At 43.3% G+C, this 22,190-nt stretch overlaps 1 protein-coding gene across 5 annotated transcripts in view; it reads left to right on the top strand.

The window, feature by feature from the left end:
* Window positions 1-22,190, top strand: part of Sntg2 (syntrophin gamma 2) — a 199,965-nt gene that overhangs the window by 93,937 nt on the left and 83,838 nt on the right. For all 5 annotated transcript variants that reach the window (XM_028768843.1, XM_028768842.1, XM_028768845.1 and 2 more), the window contains 2 exons: window positions 3,607-3,694; window positions 14,246-14,337. In XM_028768843.1, coding sequence (XP_028624676.1) covers window positions 3,607-3,694; window positions 14,246-14,337 — 180 coding nt within the window. The remainder of the gene's footprint in view (window positions 1-3,606; window positions 3,695-14,245; window positions 14,338-22,190) is intronic.

Genomic DNA, 22,190 nt, shown 5'->3' with positions numbered 1-22,190 from the left:
GAAAGACACCAGGCAAGGCCTGTGAGCCAGGGGTCAGTGAGCAGATCCTAGTGCCAGATTCACTCCACAAACCTAAACCAGGCACATTCCTGAATCAGACACGTGATTCCAAGAATAGCCAGAATATCATGAACCTGTGATGTTTGTTTTAGGCAAAGAAAGCACCTGCCAGAGTTCAGGGCATGTATGCGATAACCAAGAAAATGGAGACAGTGGAGTGGGTAATCTCATGCTGCCTCACTCATGCAGGCCACAGGAACTGATGGATCCACCGTGTGCTCACTGGGCAAATGGGCATCAGTGAATTTTTTACAGAAAAGGCCAATTACCCTTTTACAGGTAATTGCCCTTGAGATCTGAGACAGGACTTTACTGTAATAATTTCTGGAATGACACAAACTTCTTCACAGTGACCTGCAAGGTTGACATGGTGGAGAAAGGCTTGCACCTTTTAAAATGCATGCTTTCCATTGCATTTTAAATACTTTTTGTATACAAAATTGTGCAGTGACTCTTCTGAGGCTGTCTCATGTCTCCCCATGAAGGGCATCCACTCACATCCCCAGGAATCTGGGGAACTCTAAAGAACATGACACTGAGGTCCTGGAGCCTTCCCTTTGGGTCATCTTAAGTCTTCCTTACAGCAGAGTGTTTGTGTCCATTTAGAAGTAGGGCCCTTGGGAGGTGACCACAAAATCATTAGAGTGCCTCTCTCCATGGTGAACATATAGTTCTCCTGCTGTAGGACAGTATGTGACAAGAATCAACCCTGCTGACATGGTCCAGGATCCAGACCCTGAGAAGGAAGCTTTTGGTGTTTGGTTCCTGTGAGTCTGGATAATCTGAGAAGACAGCTGTGGGTGATGACGTGTAGGCAATGTCCCAGATGGTATAGAAGTATAGAAAAACAAAATGTGGAAACCTCTTTAAGAAAACTTACCTGTGAGGTCCTGGTTAGAAATCAGATATGAAAACAGTAGCCTATACCTATGGGCCTGGAGAGGTATACACTACAATCTGGGATATGTCTTCAAGCAACAGTCCCCAAGGAACAGCAACAATTAGAAAAGGCAACTGTGGTGACTGCTGGCAGAAGGAGCTGCTGTCAGTGCAAGGCAATGACAAGGGAGAAAAAGCTGTAGGTCTTTGCAGACATGGCGACACCCAGGGCCAATACTGATTTTCTTCCTGCTCCACACACAGGCTTTGACTTAGAAGAGAAGTGACTTGTGAGTCAAGACTTGTCACTCTCCCACACATTATCCTGAAAGATAGGGGAGATCTGAGCACACTTTGAGATTTAAGAATTTTTTTTTAAAAAAAGTCACTAACTTTAATTAAAGTTCCTGAATATTTCAGGCCATACAGCCATGGCCTTCCAGATGGCTCTGTTATTCTCTGGCAAAATTATCAAGATACATATAAACTCATATAAATATGTGATCACACATTTTAATTCTTCAAATCACACTGGTTCTGCTGAAGGGCTCTAGAATTCATTGAAGGGATTTACATTTCATTTTGTTTAATAATTCAACAGGGACACACACACTTACACAAACATGCACAGCAAACTGACCAGGGCAGATTCACAGGACCACCATAGCCTGGCTGTACAGTGTGGAGAGTAGAAGGAGCTTCTCAAGGCTGTGACAACCTGGCTTCTATCCATCTCAACAGTTCCTGTCACTGTTCTTTGGAACTAACCAGGACTGAGCTCTCAGGACCAGAGTATCACAATGACTATCCACTCATGAGCCTTTCTGGCCATTTCCTGTCCAGAGATAAGGCATCCTGAAGTAAGATTCACAAGGCAAACCTTGCACTGTAGCAAGAGGATGTAGCTACATTGTGCTTTTCCTATCTGCTCCTGGATTTTGCTTGCCAAGGAAAGACAGTCACACTTTCTTGGATTGGCCAAGGAGTTAGTGTCGGTGGGTCATCTTCTGAGATACACACCAAGCAAGGAGAAGCCTCCTCACTGCTCTGTTCCATATATCCTTGCTTGATGTGTGGCCCACTTCTGTTCTGTTTGTACTAATAGTACTTTGAAGACAGAGACTGGACATTTACGGATTAGGACCTGTTTCAGGGAAGATAGTGATGTGTCCTTCCTTTTGTGTGATTTATCTTAGTAGCAGGCAAAGAAATGCTGTGGAGATAGGGATATGGGGTCAGGTTGGCTCAGCTTCACCCTTGAGTGGAAAGTATGAGGCAAGTTAATACTCAGGACCACATGGATATAGAGAGCATACACCTCACATATCTGCAACATGGATACTGTACAACACTTGGTCACTAGTGGCTGCATTAAGGGGAAAGACATCCAAATTCTTGATGAAAGTGGACAATGTCAGGGCAGGGCTTCAACAATTCCAGTGAGAAATGAATAGTGTGTGAGGCCATGGTCAATAAAGGCCTAAAGACATGACAGGACAGTCATGTCATGGAATAGAAACTGGTGGACACAGAATGCCTGGTCAGTTTAGAAGGTCTGGCCAATTCAGGATGTGGTCATCTCAGAGGCTATGATCAGATGGAGCTGATTGGGGTAGCCATGACCATGAAAGACAGGACAATGTTGATGCTAGAAACCAAAGAACCTTCAGCTGTCTCTGATCACTCTTCAGCCCATCACCCCTGCCCCACCAAGAGCTTAAACCACTGTAGATGTTCAAATAAGAATTGCTGCGAGTAATGTATGAAGAAATTGGAGAGCAGAAAGAATACTCAAGTTTTGTCTGGAATATACAGAGGTGAAGGTTTAAGGAGACCGTTGATGAGCCTTTGGTGGTGAAACTTTGTGGTCATACACATTATGGAACTCTAATCAGTCCTAATAAGCAGATTTATAGCATGTAGACCAATAGTGTTTTACTTTTGTTTTGTTATGTTTCGTTCTTTGAGTCAGGGTTTCTCTATGTAGTCCTGGTTGCCTTGGAACTCCTTCTGTAGACGAGGGTGGCCTCAAACTTAGAGATCTGCCTGCCTTCCATATACTGGGATTAAAGGCATGTGCCATCACTGCCTGGCTAATAGTGTTTTAAGAAAATTAACTTAAGCAAAACTGTGTTGTGTACAAAAAGCTGACCTTGGGTTCCCTAAGTAATGGATATGAGGTGTGTGATTAAAACCAAACCCACATGAATAGTTTGAGATTTCAGCAGAGTCACATCACAGTTAATGATGTCTGTCATTTTCCCCAGTTAAGGTAATATTTGACCTTTGAAATTATATGGTTATGTCATGGTCACTCAGCTGATGTGTCTTTTGCCAGTGCCTGACATTTGGCAATTTGTATCAACAAATTGACATCTCACGCATGGGATCTTACTTTCTGGTAGATTAAATCATTTAGCATGCAGAGGCCCTTGCCCTGTGGATTAACATGGCCATATATTCACAGCCAAAGCACAGGTGCTGTGCACTCTTAGATGTACATAGCCAATTGTCTTTACCCCAGTTTAGCCCTATGGAGTTTTGGTATCTCAAAGATAACTCTGAAAAAAATTCTTTAAAGATCAAGAAAGATCCATAAAGCCTTCATGTTTCTCTTACTTCTGGTTCTTCTGTGACGGTGAAGTGCTATTCTCACCTTCTGAATAGGTGCACCTTCTGAGAAATGCTGGCGATGACGTCACCATCACGGTTGAGTATCTCAGGGAAGCACCCTCATTTCTGAAGCTGCCATTAGGTAAGAGGGAAGGGGTGGAATTCTTGTGTGTTGTGGAATTTTCTTGCTTCCCACATTATCTTTCCACATATCTTGGAAGAGTTGATATAAATCATTTCCCAAACACATGCTCAGAGAGAATGATTTAAACAGGCAGAGGAACATAAGAGGTCCCTAAGGCACTCCAGACATCATCATCAGAAGCAATTCTGTGCCTTCCTTCACATGAACTCCCTGCTACTGTGTTTACCTACACACACACGCACATACACACACACATACTCACACATTGACACACATACATACTCACAGACTCACACACACACTAACACACACTAATACATATATACACAAACACACAGGCACACACAGTTATCTACACATATGTTCATGTGCATATATGTAAAGTGGTTTATATTCATAATATCTAGGTTGACTTCATATTAACTATGCAGCCCTGTTATGCTAATGTACATATCAGAGTGCCTACCATGATGGGGCAGAGCTTATGATACTCTGCTGTTCTTGATCCACAAAGATTGTGATAAATATCAAGCCTTGAAAAGGGCTGTAGTGAGCATTGTTTGTGACTTTAACATTTCTCCCTAACTGGTTGTTTAACAGAAGGTCCTGCCTTTCTTTGGGTAGCAGTGCAGATGTGGGCCTCTCTTGAATGCTGTCTTCTACTTCTATGAAAGATCTGAAAGACAAGGTTTAGCCTTGTTAGAGCTGATGCTTGCTGCTGCAAGTACAGGGACAGCTGTTGGCAGCAGGAGCCGGCCTGGCCCTGGGAACCTTCCTTTCCTATCCTGACTGACTCTCCCCTCCATCTTCTTCTTGCAGGAAAGGGTAGATTCTTCTACCTGATCCATCCTGGTGCCCACTCACCCTCTTCCATCACTATAGCTCTGTTGTTAGCATCTCTTTTATTTACTGTATAAGTGGCCTGGGTATTGGTCCTGAGGCCTTTGAAGCTATAGACGCTGACCATGTAACCCATTCCATGTTCTGTCAGAAGATCCATTAGACTCAGACTTTCCTTCTACCCTCTTTTTCCTGGGACCCTTAAGCCTGTCATCTCCAAGAGATCACAGGGAGTGGCTGCAAAATTCACTATTCTTAGAGAAGCTGGTACCCAGCTGCTCTATAGACATGTGCATAAGAGTTGCTACCTGCCTTGTGTCCATAGAGACCACCTTGTGAAATGGAGAAAGGACGGAAGGTAACAAGTTCTTGAGGATGCAAGGATGATGTTGAAGAGGACATGGAAGGGTTTCATGTACTGATGGGAGGATCCCAGAGTAAGGAAAGTAGATATAAGAAACAGATCAAGGACTAGAAGGAAGATCACAGCTGTCATTGTAGAATGCTGTGATGATTCTAGCAATGAGACCATGAACACAGAGACAGGGATATGGTGATGCCTATGATGGATGATGGATTACTCAGAGATACCAGGCGATGCCAGCTTCCCTGTGTCGCCACATATCAGAATGAGATACTTCTACAAGCCACTCAGATGGTGTGGGAACCAAACAGGCAAGGTGCTGCCAGAGAGGTTTGAAATGAAGAGAGGAGATAAACACACACACACACACACACACACACAGAGAGAGAGAGAGAGAGAGAGAGAGAGAGAGAGAGAGAGAGAGAGAGAGAGAGAGAATACAATAGAGTGACAAAAGAAGGCAAATATTAAAATGGGGAGAAAATTATAATACTTTTCAGTATTTCCTCTACTTGGCCAATTCCATCAACTCAGAGTGTAAAGTCCAGGGCATATCTTGGTAGTTGGGAAGCTGGGTCAGGAAGTATGGCCCATTGGAAGTGGACAGAGATTTTTAAACAGGATGTGAAGTAGCATTGTGCCTAGCAGAGAAGGGTTCAGTTGCTGTGGATATGGTAGCATGTAGACCGTGAAGGACAGAAACTGGGTGCCCTCTCTGAAATTTTGGGGTGGTAAATGGGTTTAAAGAAGAGGCATATGTTTCTCTCTGTTTCATGCCTATAACAAAACACTGGGGAGAATAACCATATGAAGGATTTCTGGTTTGTTTGATTGCAGTTGAATGATAGTCATTTGAGCCTGTGGCTTTGGGCCTATGAGAGCCCAGTATACAACAGAGGGGTGCGAGGTAGTAGCATCTGCTTACACTGGTGATCAGAAGCCAAGAGAGAGACTTGGAAAGGTTTAAAGTGCCAAGGGCACATCACCTGACTCCTTCCCTCTAAGTCACACTTTTTGGGGGGTAGAACATAGCTAAGATTTTTGACACAATAAAATATAATAAGATAAAACAAAAAGAAGTCTATTATATCAAAGTTGGGTATAGCAACCTAAGAGGTGAGAAAAAATCCCAAGATCAGGCACAAAGGTCAGAGACCCACTTGTTCACACATTGAGGAACCCCATAAAATACTAAGCTAAAAACTATAAGATGTGTGCAGAGGACCTGGTAGGACCCATGAAGGCCCTGTGCTGCTGCTTCCGTCCTGTGAGTGCATCTGCACCTTGCATAGTTGATTTGGAGGACCCTGTTCTTATGGTGCCCTCCATCCCTCTGGCTCTTACACTCTTCTTGTCCTCTCTTCCATCGGGGCTCCCTGAGCTCTGAGGAGAAGGATTTGAAGGGGATCCCCCATTTAGACCTTCTCTCTGTAAGTGTCACTTCCTAATAGATCCTTCACCTACCAGTGGTGTCAGGCTTAGACCAAGCCGTTTAGCACATGGACTTTGCAACACATATCCAAACCACATAAGGACGACAGAAACTCCCTAATTGGAAATGATGAGGCTGTGTACAAGAGGCTGTATCCAACCATCGGCACTGTTCTCCACAATGTAGGAGGCTGGTAACAGTGCTGAGCATTTGTTTCCATCTTGCTTTTGCTCCAGTAGAGGACATAGCAGCTTATGTCCAGGAGAGTGTTTTTCACTTCCAGCATGGGCCTAACTGTATACGCTGAATGTGCCTATGTACTGAGATTGAAAATGAGGGACAGTTATAGCCTGACCCAGGGGACAGCAGGAACCACAAAGATGACAGGACACTTGCACAGCCTTTCTCACCTTCCATTAGAGGTCAGTAATCTTTTTGGACAGAGAGAGAATGGTGAGTGTTTGGTGACTGCTAATCCTGGTGTCATGGGAGCAGTAGAACCAATAACTACAAATATTTCAACATCTGTTTCTTGAAAAGGAATGGTCACCATGACTCGGAGGCCACCATTTCCTTTGAAGGATAGAAGAGTTCTTCAAACTCAGGAACTTTAAAGTAACTTTCATTTACAGGTATGACTGGAAGCTGAGGCCTTGTCCCATAGCTTTCAGTTAGCTAGGACCTCCTGTGAGGCTCCTTGTGAGGGCCTGTGCAGAGCTTAGCCTTTGTGACTAGACCTACCTTAAACTCCTGGTAGTGCCATTGCTCAGGACCAATGTAGAGTTCCAAGGATGTGTACTGAATTTGCCACTAATCCTATAAATGTCCATTCTCCTTTTATTTTGTTCTTTATGACCTAAAATTGTTAAGTCATAGTATCTATAAAAATTTAAACACAAAGGTCATAACCATTCCATAAATCCATGCAAAATGGCCTCTGGTGAATACATGTCATTGAGATAAAATTGCTTCTGCCTGAGCAGCCCCTGTAGAATTGCTTGTTTGTCTGAAGCCAACATCTGTCCCACAGAGGTGATTGCTGATGTAGAAAAATCCCAACAGACTTGTAAAAAAAATGTCCACTTCAGCATTTCTTAAATTGATATTAATGGGAAAATAAATACCCAGTGAGATTGAGTGAACAGACCTGTGTGATTTTTTTCCAGACACTCAGACACGTGATGGTTTTGTACAGATAGACTTTACATATTGTTTAGTATTTCACTGTGTCATACACCATCACCACTGATTAAATGCCTTGGTATTCTGCAGCCCAAAGAAGTCCTCCATAAGCTAGCAATCAGACTCCCTTTCCTGGCCCTAACCACTGAAAGTCCCTGCTTTCTCTGTGAATTTGCCTTTTCTGGAAATGTTGTACCAATGTAGTCAGACAATCTGTGACCTTGGCCTTCAGTTTCTTCCACTGAGTGTGATGCTTTCAAAGGTCATTGGCGAGGTAGCATGCATCTGGTATGACTGCATAGCTCTGCTTTATATGGATGTAGGGCATTGCTCCCTCTACTCTTCAGCTAATGGACTCTTGCTTCTATTTCTGGGCTGTTATGAATTAGGCTACTGCGAACATTCATCAACAGGCTTTGTTTGGACATCTTTGTTAATACTCAACCTAAAGATGTGGATTCTGGGTCCTGTGGTCATGCCATGTTTAGCTTAGAGCATCTACCAGGATATTTCTCTCTGTGGCCCTGCTGCTTTGTGTCTAATCAATGCAGAAAGAACTTTTGACAGAAAATTATTCAGTCTGCAGAGGACAAAGTTTTATGACTATTTATTATAAATGTTTTTCTTTTTTATAACAACAATTTATAGAATTAATAATTGCAAATATCAGGTTGGGGTGATAGTAAAGTGCTTGTCTTGAAAACATCCTCCAGACACTACATAAAAATAGGCAGGAATGGAGGAACACAGTTGTAATTCCAGTGCAGGAGAAGCAGAGAAGTGTAGCTATCTGGAGCTCCCTCACCTACGTGATGAGCTTCAAGCTAGTGACTGGCCTTGATTCAGAATCCAAGATGAATGACACCTGTGGAAGGATAAATGCAGTTGCCCTCAGTCTTCAGCACACATCTGCAGTATGTACATGTACCCTTCCACACACATACCCCTGCTCACAAGTGAACATGGTCCCCCTACACCAGACAGACACAAATACACATGCACACACATATGCACACATATGTGCACACACACACACACACACACACACACACACATTCTCACAAACCTCAATTACTAACACTGATCAGTTTTGAAAATAGATAATTCTGATAGTAAACAGAGCAAAATTGGATCTATTCTAATTTTTCTTTGGAGATACAGAAGAAAATCTGACAGTCACTGAGAAATTAATTAATAGGAATCTAGTGTCTACAAAAGACTACCAATTTTAAGTTTCTTCACTTACTACCCATAGCTGCTGTTGTTGCTCCCTCCTCCTCCTCCTCCTCTTCCTCCTCCTCCTCCTCCTTTTCCTTCTCCTCCCCTTCCTCCTCCTTCTCTTATTCCTCCTCCTCCTCTTCCTCCTCCTCCTCTTCGTCCTCCTTTTCCTCCTCCTCCTCTTCCTCCTCCTCCTCTTTCTCCTCTTCTTCCTCCTCCTCCTCTTCCTCCTCTTTCTCTTCTCCCTCCTCCTCCTCTTCCTCTTCTCCTCTTCTTCCTCCTCTTCTTAATGGCAAAAGTCTCTTTTTTAATTAATTATTTATTTACATCCCAAATGTTGCCCCCTTTCAGTCTCCCTCACAGAGTTCTTCCTCCGTCCTCCTCTTCTTTGTCTCTGAGAGGGTACCTCCCCAGAATCCTCCAACACAGGAGCATCAAGTTTCTACAGAATTATACATATCCTCTCTCACTGAGGTCAGACAAAGCAGTCCTCTGCTATATATGTGCCAGGGACCTCAGACCAACTTATTGGTTGGTGGCTCAGTCTCTGGGAGCTCCCAGGGTTCTGGGTTAGTTGACGCTGTTGGTCTTTTTATGGAGTTGCAACCTCTTCTGCTCCTTAAGTCCCTCTCCTAACTCTTCCATAGAAGTCCCCGACCTCTGTCCAATGCTTGGCTGTGAGTATCTGCATACTCAGCTGCTGGTAGAGCCTCTCAAAGGAGGGTTATGCTAGGCTCCTGTCTGCAAGCACAACATAGCATCAGCAATAGTGCCAGGGATTGGTGCCCACCCATGGGATGGATCTCAAGTTGAGAATGTCTTCAGACACATGTTTAGGGTGACATTTGTTATGTCTCATCTAGAACAACAGCATCACCCTGAGGGATTTAGGGGATGGGTATAGGCAGTTGGAAATGTTTTTCATCTTCTTTCAAATAATGATAAATTGATTCTGTATACAAACGAAAGATTTGGAAAGTGTTTTGTGGACTGTCTCAAAGTGTACTTGGTAATGCTAAAATAAAATTAAATTAAATAACAAAACCAAACCAGACTATTTGCTACTGCAGAAACAGGACACTGTCATGGAAAGTAACACAAGCCTGGGCTGGCATAGATTCTGCTAGGCAGCAGCTGTGTGTGTCTTGGGAAATAAAAGAGCAGAAAAAGCTTTTAGTTGTTGATATGGTTCATTTAAATAGAAGCAAACTGTCCTCGTGCCTCCCAGCACATGAAGGAATGTGGTGAAATGTTTTCTAGTGCTCGTCCTCACAGATGTGATGTAGGTGGGAAAAAGACTTGCTGGGCTGTGCATATCTGGAGGTGCAGAGGTGGACTGGAGAAGAGCAGTCAGCCTTGGAGTTTTCTTGTCACTAGACACCCGATGTGCACTGAGGAGGACTGACAGTTCACCAAGTCCTAGGAAGATGTCATGGGCAGGTGCCAACATGTGGGATGGTGTCCTGCTTCTCTGCTCCCTTCTCATTGTCTTTTCCTGCAGGTGGCTGGTGGGGAGATGACCTGCCTTCCTGTTTCACTCTATAGCATTACCTCCTCACTGTGATTTGTAGCTGGCCACTGCACCATCCTCGGCGTTTCTGCTTGCCTTCCAAGGGCTCAGAAGGCCCAGTCTTGGGGCTGGCTCTCTGCTTGTGGATTCTAGAGGGTTTCTTACGTGCTGCCAGATGTTTAGTCTCTATGGGAGGCTGTCAGTTAGGCAGTGGTGTTCAATTGTCTGCCTTTAGGAGATGTCACTCCAAAAACAGAAGAACTGACACACAGAATCTGTCCACACATGTTTGTTCAGAAAATAATGGGGCTAAGGAGTAGTCACAGAACACTGGAGCTTTTCTTGGAGCTGCCCTTAGGACCTTGAGTGAAAGATCTGAACAGCTTCTCTTAACAATTCTTAATGAAATTACGAGTTTAACTCGATTGTTGAATGTGTGTGGTTGTAGGATTCTTCTTGAAGGGAGTTGTGTTTATTGGGCACCTCTTGTCTCTGAACTGGATCAGATGTGCTGAAGGGGAGCCTTTCCATGTTATCCCTGGGAAAACTTTTTTGAGATCATCTCCTACAATACTGTCAAAAGGCGCAGTAGCAAGAGCTATCAGTCCCCTAATCTATAAAACTGTGATGGTTATGAATGATCTCCTTATTTTCATTAATTTATTCATGTTACATCCCAATCACACTCCCCTCCTAGTCCCACCGTCATGAGTCCTTCCCCCATTAATCCCAGCCCTTCTCCTCAGAGAACAGGAAGTCCCCCTTGGGTACCCTCCCACCCTGGGACATCATCTCCCACTGAGATGGGGCCCAAGCAGTTGGGACTAAATTTATCATCTCCCACTGAGGCCCAACCAATCAGTTCAGCTAGGGGAAGGGACAGAGTCAGAGTCAGTCCTACACCAGTTGTTAGGGGACACACATGAAGAGCAAACTGCACATCTGCTACAAGTATGTAAGGGGCCTATGTCCAGCCCTTGCATGTTCTTTGGTTCAGTCTCTGTGATTCCCCATGGGCTCAGGTTAGTTGACATTCTGGGTCTTCTTGTGGTGTCCTTGACCCATCTGAGTCACTCAATCCTATACCTCACTCTTCTACAGGACTCTCCAATTTCCACCAAATGTTTGGCTGTGGGTCTCAGCATTTGTTTTAATCTGCTGCTGGATGAAATCTTTCCAGAGACAGTTATGCCAGGCTCCTGTCTGGAAGCATAGCACAGTATCATTAATAGAGTCAGGGTTGACTCCCATAGGATGGGTCTCAAGTTGAGCCAGTCATTAGTTTACCTCTCTCTTAATATCTGCTCCATCTTTATCCCTGTACATCTTGTAGGAAGGGTAACATTTGGGTCTAAGGTTTTGTGGGTGGGTTGATGTTTCCCTCCCTCCACTGGAAGTACTGCCTGGCTACACGAGATGGCCACATCTGTATCCCCAGTTACTAGGAGTCTCAGTTAGGGTCACCTCCATAGACTCTGGAGTGTTTCCCCTCTCCCAGGTCTCTAGCTAGTCCCAGAGATGCCCACCACTGATTTCTGCTCTCTTTCCCATCCCCTCTCCCCACACCTGACCCCATCCCCATTTCCCTCTTCAAACTTCTCTCACCAAGTTCTCTTCCTGCATCCATCTCCTATGTCTATTTTATTTCCCCTTCTGAATGAGGTGCACGTATCTTCCCTTGGGCCCTCCTTGTTACTTAGTTTCTTTGGGTCTATGGATAGTAGCATGGTTATCCTGTACTTTATGACTAATGTCCACTTATAAGTGAATATATACCATGCTTGTCTTTCTGTGTCTGGTTTACCACTCAGGATGATATTTTCAAATTCCATCCATTTTTCTACAAATTTCATGATGTCTTTGTTTTTAATAGCTGAGTAGTATTACATTGTGTAGATGTATTACATTTTCTTTATCCATTCGTCAGTTGAGGAGCATCTAGGTTGTTTCCAGTTTCTGGTTATTGTGAATAAACCTACTATGAATATAGTTTAGCAAATATCATTGTGATATAGTGGGGCATCTTTTGGGTATAGGTCAAAGAGTTGTATAGCTTGTATGTAGTACACACACACATGCTGGTATATAGTATATACAAATGTGCATGTTTTATATGTGTGTTTTATATATGTGATATAATATATATCATGTATAACAGATGTATTATATATTTTTAACTGTATTATTTTGTATGTTCTTGTCTAATTTCCTGAACTTTTTATATATTTTATATTTTAGTCCTCTGTCAGATGTAGGATTAATGAAGATCTTTTTCCAGTCCGTAGGCTGCTACTTTGCCCTATCAGTAGTGCCCTTAGCCTTGAAGAAGCTTTGTAGTTTCATGAGGTCCCATTTATTAATTGTTGATCTTAGGGCCTGAGCTATTGTTGTTCTATTCAGGAATCTGTCTCCTGTACCAATATGTTCAAGACAGTTCCCTGCATTCTCTTCTATTAGATTTAGTGTGTCCAGTTTTATGTTGAGGCCTTTGATCCACTTGGACTTGAGTTTTGTGCAGGCTAATATCCAGTTAGACCAACACCATTAGTTGAAGATGCTTCTTTTTTCCATTGTATGGTTTTTACTTCTTTGTCAAAAATCAAGTGTTTATAGGTCTGTGGGCTTATTTCATGGTCTTCAATTCAATCCCATTGATCAACCTATCTGTTTCTATGCCAACACTATGTAGGTTTTATCCCTATTGCTCTGTGGTACAGCTTGATGTCAGGGGTGGTGATTACCCCAGAAGTTCTTTTATTGTATTCATTGTTTTAGCTATCCTGGGCTTTTTTGTTTTTCCATATGAAGTTGAGAATTGCTCTTTCAAGGTCTGTAAAGAATTGTGTTGGAATTTTGATGGGAATTGCATTGAATCTGTAGATTGCTTTTTTTGTAAGATGTCCATTTTCACGATGTTAATCCTACCAGTCCATGAATATGGGAGATCTTTTCACCTTCTGATATCTTCCTCAGTTTCTTTCTTCAGAGATTTCAAGTTCTTATCATACAGGTCTTTTTCTTGCTTGATTAGCATCACACCAAGACATTTTATATTATTTGTGGCACCTGTGAATGGTGTTGTTTCTCTAATTTCTTTCTCAGCCCATTTATCATTTATATAAAGGAGGACTACTGATTCTCTCTGAGATTATTTTGTATCCAGCCACTTTGCTGAAGGTGTTTATCATCTGTAGGAGTTCTCTGGTAGAACTTTTGGGGTCTCTTATGTATGCTATCATATCATCCAGGAGTAACAATACTTCCTCTTCTTCCTTTCCAGTTTGTATCCCCTTGATCTCCTTTAGTTGTCTTATTGTTCTAGCTAGAACCTCAAGTGCTATGTTGCATAGGTATATAGAGAGTGGCCATCCTTGTCTTGTCCTTGATTTTAGTGGAATTGCCTTAAGATTCTCTCCATTTAATTTGATGTTACATTGCCACATTTTTTTTTTGCTCTTTACACAAGCAAATTCATTGCACTTGTGAACAATACATAAATGAATTTTAACTCAGTTATTCATAGATAATTATGATGGTGGTGGTAGTAGTGATCATGAGATTGATGCAGGGTTAAGCCTTCCGTGATTGCATTGTCTACAATCTCATACTGCCTGTCTGCAGCAAGCCCCAGGAGTCATCCACTAATCAGCAACTCCAAGGACATATGCCATAGTAAAGAAACGGGATGAGAGGCCACAGGGGCTCATGGTCCTATTGTAGGCACAGTTTTGCTCTACAACCCGATAGTCCCCTATGACTTGATAGACAAATCACTTCACTAGGAGCATTGATGGAGAGGCCAGGTCCTAGCAAAAAGGGCGAACCTCTGGCTAATAAAGTAGCACAGAGAGCCATGTCCCCACTTCAGTTTCCCATCCCTGAAAGGGACCTAGCAAGGGACTGCTGGCCCTAGTTGTGTGCTTTACCATCTTGCAGTCATATAGCCACACACAATGTGCTTGAAAACTACCGCTGGAATGAAGGCCTCTCATTTTGTTTCAGGGTCCCCAGGGCCATCCAGTGACCATAGCAGCAGGGCCTCATCGCCTCTCTTTGACAGTGGTCTACACCTGAATGGACACTGCAGCCACACAGTAAGTACGTGCAATCCCCTGACCTCCTCGCTTGAAAACCTCAATCCCAAGGGCCCTAGGTTGGCAGGAAAACTGTCCATGATCCAACAGAGGCATCTGCAGATGTTCTGGAAGAAATGATGACAGAAATCAGAGTCAGTTCCATTGGCATTTATTCCCATGTGGGGTCTTTGTCATTATACCCATAATACCAGTAAGACACCATATACCAGTAGTTCATAATTGCATGGAGAGCAAACACTGTTCTTCATTTTGAGGTAGAATTCAAAATAGCCTCTGGGTCTCAGGTGACCTTAACAACAGGGACTCTCAAGTTGCTTTTAGGGGACTTCCAGAAGATTCACGTGAAAAGGGGACAGTAAGAATTTATTCCCACATTCAGAGAAAATATCAAGGAAGTATGAGCATTCTATATTAACAAAGAGGCTTAATCCTGTGCCTTTCCTTCCCTCTACTAAGAGCCTAGAACTGGGCAAAGGAAAAGCATCATCGCAACCACCAGTGCCTGCTCCCCTGAGTCTGCCTCCTAATGTTGAGACTAGCTTCCCTCTGTGCAGTGGGCTTATTGTCCCCAGAGACCTTGGTGCAAAAGTAGAATCTTAGCATCCCACAATTGGTTTAGAAGTGTACTTTATAGTAGATCCTATCTCACTCCCACATTCAGGTAGAACCCAGGGGGAAAGACTCATGCTTGTTCCTATAATTACAAGGTGCCATAAGCCCTCGACTTGACAGTTTGAATAGCTTTCAGTAATTTAAAATTTGGCTTCTGTAACTAACAAAGGATAAACAGCATCCTCATAAGTTCTATCCCCCTGTCTCAGGCCCAGAGTTGAACAGCATCCTAATTTTCACAGCCATCACTTGGCTTTAAATCTTAGTTTTGAGCCAGGCACAACAGCATACCTCAATAGTCTGTCTCCCCTCCTCGGGAGAGGAGGCAGAGACAGAATCATCAGTTGAGCTCAGGAGTTTGAAGCCAGTCTGGGGAACATATTGACAGTTGGTTGAGGCAAGTCAGCAAAGAGAAGCAGAAAATGGCTCTAGTAGCTGTTGTCCGGTGTTACTCTAGTCATAGGAATCATTGTTGAATCAGGACAAAGGTCCAGAGGTAGACATCTTAGTCCTGCCTTTTGCAAGATGTCCCTGAAGGTAGAGAAGACACTCAGCTAGGAACATGCTTTCTGTAGGGGACGACAGGGTTGACAACCGTTGTGGAGACCTTGGATCACAAAGGCAGGGAAGGAGAAGTGGCTGACAGCAGCGTGACTGTCACATTCAACAGGACAATAAAACCAGGAAGTGAATAATACTGATGTAACATTTACCATAACATAGTGACTAAGGAAGCTGAGAGAAAAATGATAAGAATGACAACGTGATGGCACGCCTCTTCCCTGAAGTGAAGCAGGGAACCTTCTTTTTCAAAATAGGAAGTACGTGAGATTTGCTCTGAATAGTGCTTAAAGGGGGATGTAACACTTTCGTCAAAATAACCCATCATCTCCGACATCAGGTAGTAGTTACCTTAAATTATATACTGACAGCAGTCTTCGTTACCTGGTTATTAAAAAGTGCTTCCTATAGAAAACCTTTCCTCCTACACTGGGGGAGCCAGTGCAGACTTCTAAGTCTCACTTATAACCGTAATTTGTTTGCAATTCTTTTTTGTTGTTGTTTTTAAAGAGTTTGAAGTTCAGAGATCCATGTTGTATTTAGACTGAGCTCTAACCTGAAATATTACTATGTCTTACCCATATTTCGATCTCAGGGGGAAGGTAAACATATAATTTCCTCATAGTACATTAGAATCTGATTGTGTTTTATTTTTATAAACAAATACAGATGGTGTATATCTTTTTCCCCATAAAATGAGACCTACTTATACAAGTCATATAAACAATTATATTCTAAGCCATTTTATTAGTTACTTTTGTTTTCACTGAGACAAAATACCTCAGAGAAATAACTCCAAAAGGAGAAAGTTTATTTCACTTGCAGTTTCGGGGGATTTCAGCCCACTGTGATGGAAAGGCGTAGAGGAGTTTGCAGTGGCCGAGCATGTGATCGAGGCTCATACTCTACAACAGACCACAACAGACCAGGAAGCAGGAAGTGTGGGGAAAGCCTGGGGTGCAACCTTCAAATACCCACTCAGTTCCCCTCTTACCAAGCAAGACCCCACCTCCCCAGATCCATCTTAATATCCCACAGGCTAGAGATACAGCATTCAAGGCAGGAGCCTATAGGAGTCATTCTGCATTCAACCTACAGCACCAATTCACATTTAAAATCATTGTGACTTTTATTTAAGGCTCACATTTTAATAAGGTAAAGATAATTTCCAAAATCTGAGCTGTTCAGAGGAGTAGCATGTGGATATTCAGATAAGTCTGCTGAGCAGAAGGTCCACTCTGGCCACCATTTACAGTCATTCTCTACATTCTGAGTGTCCTCCAGGCATGAGAGGTGGGGGAAGCCGCCTTTGACTCACAGAGCTTCCTGTTTTCTCATCTCTGTGTGAATACACGGGTGCAATTATGTATGAATTGATTCCAGTCCCTCCAGCTGTTAAAATCACTTTCATCAATATAACCTTCCAGCTTGCTTCTTGTTCTGGATGGTTTTCCCCAGATAATACTGGGGTGGTTATGAATCAGAGGGCAGAAGATAGTTACTTGACATGGGAATTCAGAATGAAATTGTACTTCTTGACACAGAGTATCCTAGCCTAGCTGTACTCTCTGTCCAGTTGTGCCTCCCCAGAAGGGAAAAATCACAAATTCACTGTTGATAGAAATGCTAGGAAGAACTATTTAACTTATCTCTCCTACATCCTCACTCCCACACAGGAACGGTCAAGAAGTAGGGTTCCTGTCCTGGAGGTTCATCTCTTGCAGGAGAGGTTCCTGTCTTGCAGGAGAGGTGCCCTGAAGCACTGTTTTTCGAACTCAGCAGCTTGCTGTTATTCAGGACAGCTGGGGGTCTGCACACTGTTCTTTGGCAGAGTTGCCATGGTACTAGTTGGCAGTTTCTGTGCCAAGCAATTTTCTGTGCTGGCCCATGTAAAGTAACACTTCATGGAGGTGGGGCAGTGCTCGTCTGAAAGACCTGTAGTATGAGGCTGCTGCTCAGGGCTGATTCAGAACCACAGGTGTGAAGAGCCGGGGGTCATCTCTGGATGAGCCCACAGAGAATGAGGTGTGAATATTCAGTTAGACAGGCACCAGGTTTGGGGTCCAGATCCTAGAAATAGTGTGAGGGAGTGACAGACTTAGTGAGAAAATAGTATTGACTTTCACATGGTATCTGCAGGGGCCCCCACACTCTCTGCCATCTCTAATGGCTCAGTCACCTGCCCACGTATATTGCTTGTTGCTATTGCTTAGTACCTGAAGCTAACAAGCTAAGAAAGAACAGGTGTGTCTTAGCTCACTGCTTCAGAGGTTTCAGTCTTCATCAAAGCAGGAAGCTTGTGCTACAACTAAGCAACGAGCATCATGCTGGCAGGATGCACAGAGAACACCAGAGTTCATTGGCTTTCTTCTTTCACCCTATTATGCCGTGTCTGCTCTGCCTATTGGTTGGAACAGCTCACATTTAGGACCTATATCCCCCCTCCATATGCTACACACACACACACACACACACACACACACACAGAGAGAGAGAGAGAGAGAGAGAGAGAGAGAGAGAGAGAGAGAGAGAACGAACACCAGAGACACACAGATAGACAAACAGACAGACAGGCACACACACGGCAGGGGGAGGGATAGAGGGAGGGAGAGAAAGAGGGAGAGAGAAACATAAAGACACACAACCAGAGTCACACAGATAAACAGGCAGGCACACACACACACACACACACTGGGAGAAGGGAGAGAGGGAGGGAGAGGAACAGGGAAAGGGAAAGAGAGAGAGAAACATAAAGACACACAACCAGAGACACACAGGCAGACAGACAGACAGACAGACAGACAGACAGACAGACAGAAGGACAGACAGACAGACGGACGGACGGACGGACGGATGGACAAACAGAAGGACAGGCAGACAGGTAGACAGACAGACAATGGTATGCTTTACTTACCTCAGAACTTATCAGTACAATCACATTAGCAGTCAAGATTAGCCATCATTCCTGGCGACATCAGAAGGGTGATACCTGAGCAAGCTTTTGCCCCATCTTGAAATCTCATGGGTTTTCCTAGGAGGTACCAGGACAATTGAGAAAGCTTCAGAAGGCAGAGAGCTGCTGTCAGCAAAGAATTTGAAAGCACAGACCTCCACCCTCTTGTAGAACCTGAGGGCCTTTCCGTTACTTGCTTCCTTATGTGAGCAGAATATACTTTTAAATGATGGTTCTCTGTCCTGAAATGTGAACCGTGGCAAACACTCCATGCTAGTTGCCATTGGAGAGAGGCTGTGGAGTTGTCTTGAGTTTATGGAAGCTCCTGCCCAGTCTAAAATACAAGAAATTAGCTGATTTTATAGACTGCATTTAGAAATGGGCTTCAGTTACTAGTTACAGTTTAGACGTAAAGTATTCCTCAGAACAGTTATATGTTAAAGGAAGGTTCAAGATGCTGCATCCAGTCAATGAAGGGTGTTTAGTCATCATCTGATCAGTGGGTTAGTCCATTGATAGAATCCTAATTTGATAAGATTACTGGGAAGTATTAGAAGCCAAGAGGTGAAGCCAGATTGAAAGTGGTAGCCATGCCTTTGAAGGATGTGTCTTGTCCTGGTCCCTTCTTGTTACATACTCAGCTTCTAGGATGCCCTGAGGTCAGCACTTTTCTTCCATATAATGGCTTGGATGTGAAATAAACCTGACATGCTCATGTGTTTGAAGACATGGTCCACAGATGGTAATACTGTCTGGGGAGGTTGTAGAACCCTTTTGATATCACTTGCAGACAGATTTGTAGAGTTCTAGCTAGGTGGCTGCTGGATGCAATGGGTCTACAGCTCCAACAGCAAACTATGCTGCTGCCACCATGCTTTATCCACCATCATGGATTGTACTCTCAAACTGTGAACCAAAATAAATCTGCCTTCCCTTAAGCTATCAGATGGTATTCACAGGTATGAGGAAAGAAACTAATAAGCAACACCACAGCCTTCAAATATATCATTTCATACACACACATACCCCTACACTCACACACACACACACACACACCCCTACACTCACACACATACACACACACGCACTCACACACATACACTCACACACACATACACACACACAAGCACACACATACACTCACACACAGATATTCACTCACAAACACACACACATAAGCACACACACACACACACACACAAGCATGCACATGCACACACGTGCCTTTCAGGCCACCACAGTGGAACCAACCATGAACCATAAGCTCTGAAGCAGCCAAAATAAATTATTCCTATTTTCTTGATATCTGATACAGCTCTTGGCAGTGGAGAAGAAAGCACTGAATATCTTTTGTGCCTCCTCAGTCCTCTTCTTCAGCAGAGCATAATACAAATTTACTAAGTAGAGATGGTAGCAAACCCAGCGTTTACAGCCTGTTTCCAATTCAATGTGGTTTACAGTTTAAACTCCTACTCACAAAAACACCTCTGAGGGCATGAACGCAGGACTCTGGGCCTTTCTTAAGACCTGGACTTTTTAGTTACTCTTATTTTGTTTTTCTGCAAAGCCAAACCTGCAGACATAGGTGTGGGAACACAGAGTCAAAGGGGGTAGCCAGAGAGTCAAGTGTCCAAGGAGCCAGGCATGCAAAGGGCCAGATGTTCAAAGGATCAGTGTTAATGGAGTCAGGTGTAACAGGCTAGGTGTGTATAAGGTTAGGTGTGCACAAGGCTTTATGTCTGCAGCACAAAGTGTGCACAGAGCTAGGATTGGCAGGGCAAGAATCCTGGCAGCTGTCTCTTCTATTTCAGTACATTTTTTTTCAATTTAGTAGAATTCGATGGTCACATGCTTGATTTATTTTATCTTCTCATCACCCGTTTTTCTCTCTTTATTGGGAGTTACAGTCTAGACAAGTAGAAGTAGGTAGGGCTAGAGCCGGCTGTGCACAGGTGAAGTAAAAGAGGGACACAGACTGCTGACAGTGCACTAGAAGTCTCCTTTGTCTGCTTGTTGGGGGTTTCCCAGCCAGACCTCAGACACTGTCACCTGTAATCTTGCAGAGATTTAAGGCATACCAGTAGTTGGGGCTTCTCGCTGAAATCTTTTTTCTGAATACTTCTCAGGCACTTATAAACGGCAGTCCCCTCTAAGAGTAGAGTGGGCCAAGTCCCAATGAGAAAGGACTACCTGTGCACATGCAGAGTGACTCACAGCTTCCCCTATCAAACCAGGGCCTTGCTGGGGTCCTCATTTTCTCTCTGCTGGGGTCAAATGTTGTTCTCTTTTTTAAAATCATGCTTGTGCAGTTTGTTCTCTAAAATCACATTACCAGCAGCCCACAGCCCCAGCAGGGTTTGTGAGGATGGAGATTGCAAGCTGAGACCCACAGGCAGGGTTTTGTCTGCTGAGCGGCCATCATTATTTTTCCATTGAACATGAAGTGTCCACACAGCTAGAGACAGACTCTTATCTTCAGGTGTAGTGATTATCTATTGATCAAAACATTTTTTAAAAACTGAAATCGTTCTATGGTTATCTACAAACAATATGGAGACACAGTCACATTCCATAATGAGCTTCATGGAAGAAATACACACACCACATCCAAGGCTGTGTGGGGCACTTTTTGTTCAAACTGACACTTTGCATGTACTTTGCTTGGCCATGTTGACTGAGTAATGAATTAAAAAAAAATTGCATGTTATGTCAAAATAGCCACAAACCATACCTTTAACAAGCAAGTCCTTAGTCATTTTGTCTGGTGCTTTTAAATTTAGATTTAATGGAAATAAACATTACAAAAGAAATTAATTAATTATGGAGCTTCACCTGTGAGTACTGAAGTTTTTTTGTTGTAGTTGTTTTGTTTTGTTTTGTTTTACTACCATCTGGATGTAGCAGGAAGCCACAAACTGTGCTCAGGTGAAGGAAAGACAGGACTTGCCTTATTGGCCAGGTACTAGATATTATCTGGCTCTGTTTGCTTGTGGCTTTACCAGACAGACCTCAGGCATTATCACTTGATGCTCATTTCCCAGGTGACATTATTTTAAACGTCCTTAAGCATTGCATTATCTTCTAATGAGTGGGAATGTTGAGTTAAAATTTGTTTGCAAAGTTATGTTAATGCTACACTGAAGGATGTTTTCGAAATTCACAAGCACAGGAAGATGGAGATCAACTTCTTTCTTTTAACAGAGCAAGGTACAAATGGAGTAGAGGATCCACTCAGAGCAACAGCTGAACCAACACATCACTCCACAGTGGGGGACTAAGCTGAGTAGGGTCAAGGTCACATGGGCACTTACAGCAGATTCCAGGGTCACATTCAATATCAATAAACTGTGTGTCATTGAAATTGGCCTGAGGGCTTGTCTTTGAGAAATTGCCTATGTGATTTATATGCACAGTGAGGTTTTCAAGTCAATGTGCTACATGTTGTCAGACATAGATAGGGAAATGTTAATGGCCACCCAGGCTTCCTGTATAGCACAATTCTCAGACAAGGAGATGCCAGATGACAGGAGGTAGCAGTTTAAAGAGCATTAGGCTGGATAAGGCAAGGCATTTGATTTCAAGTCACAGGAACCAGGTGGTTGAAGACTGTCAGCTCTGACAGCAAGGCAGGTGACAGGAAAGCGTCCCCTCTGGGGAGAGAGAGGGGGGGTCTGTGTTGGGACAATGGTAAAAGAACAATGTGCTATTCTGCTGACTTCAAAAG

The sequence above is a fragment of the Grammomys surdaster genome, unplaced genomic scaffold, assembly GCF_004785775.1.
Source record: "Grammomys surdaster isolate TR1022 unplaced genomic scaffold, NIH_TR_1.0 188, whole genome shotgun sequence".
Lineage (NCBI taxonomy): Eukaryota > Metazoa > Chordata > Mammalia > Rodentia > Muridae > Grammomys > Grammomys surdaster.
The sequence above is the reverse complement of the archived record's forward strand: the minus strand, read 5'-3'. Positions and strand labels throughout refer to the sequence as shown.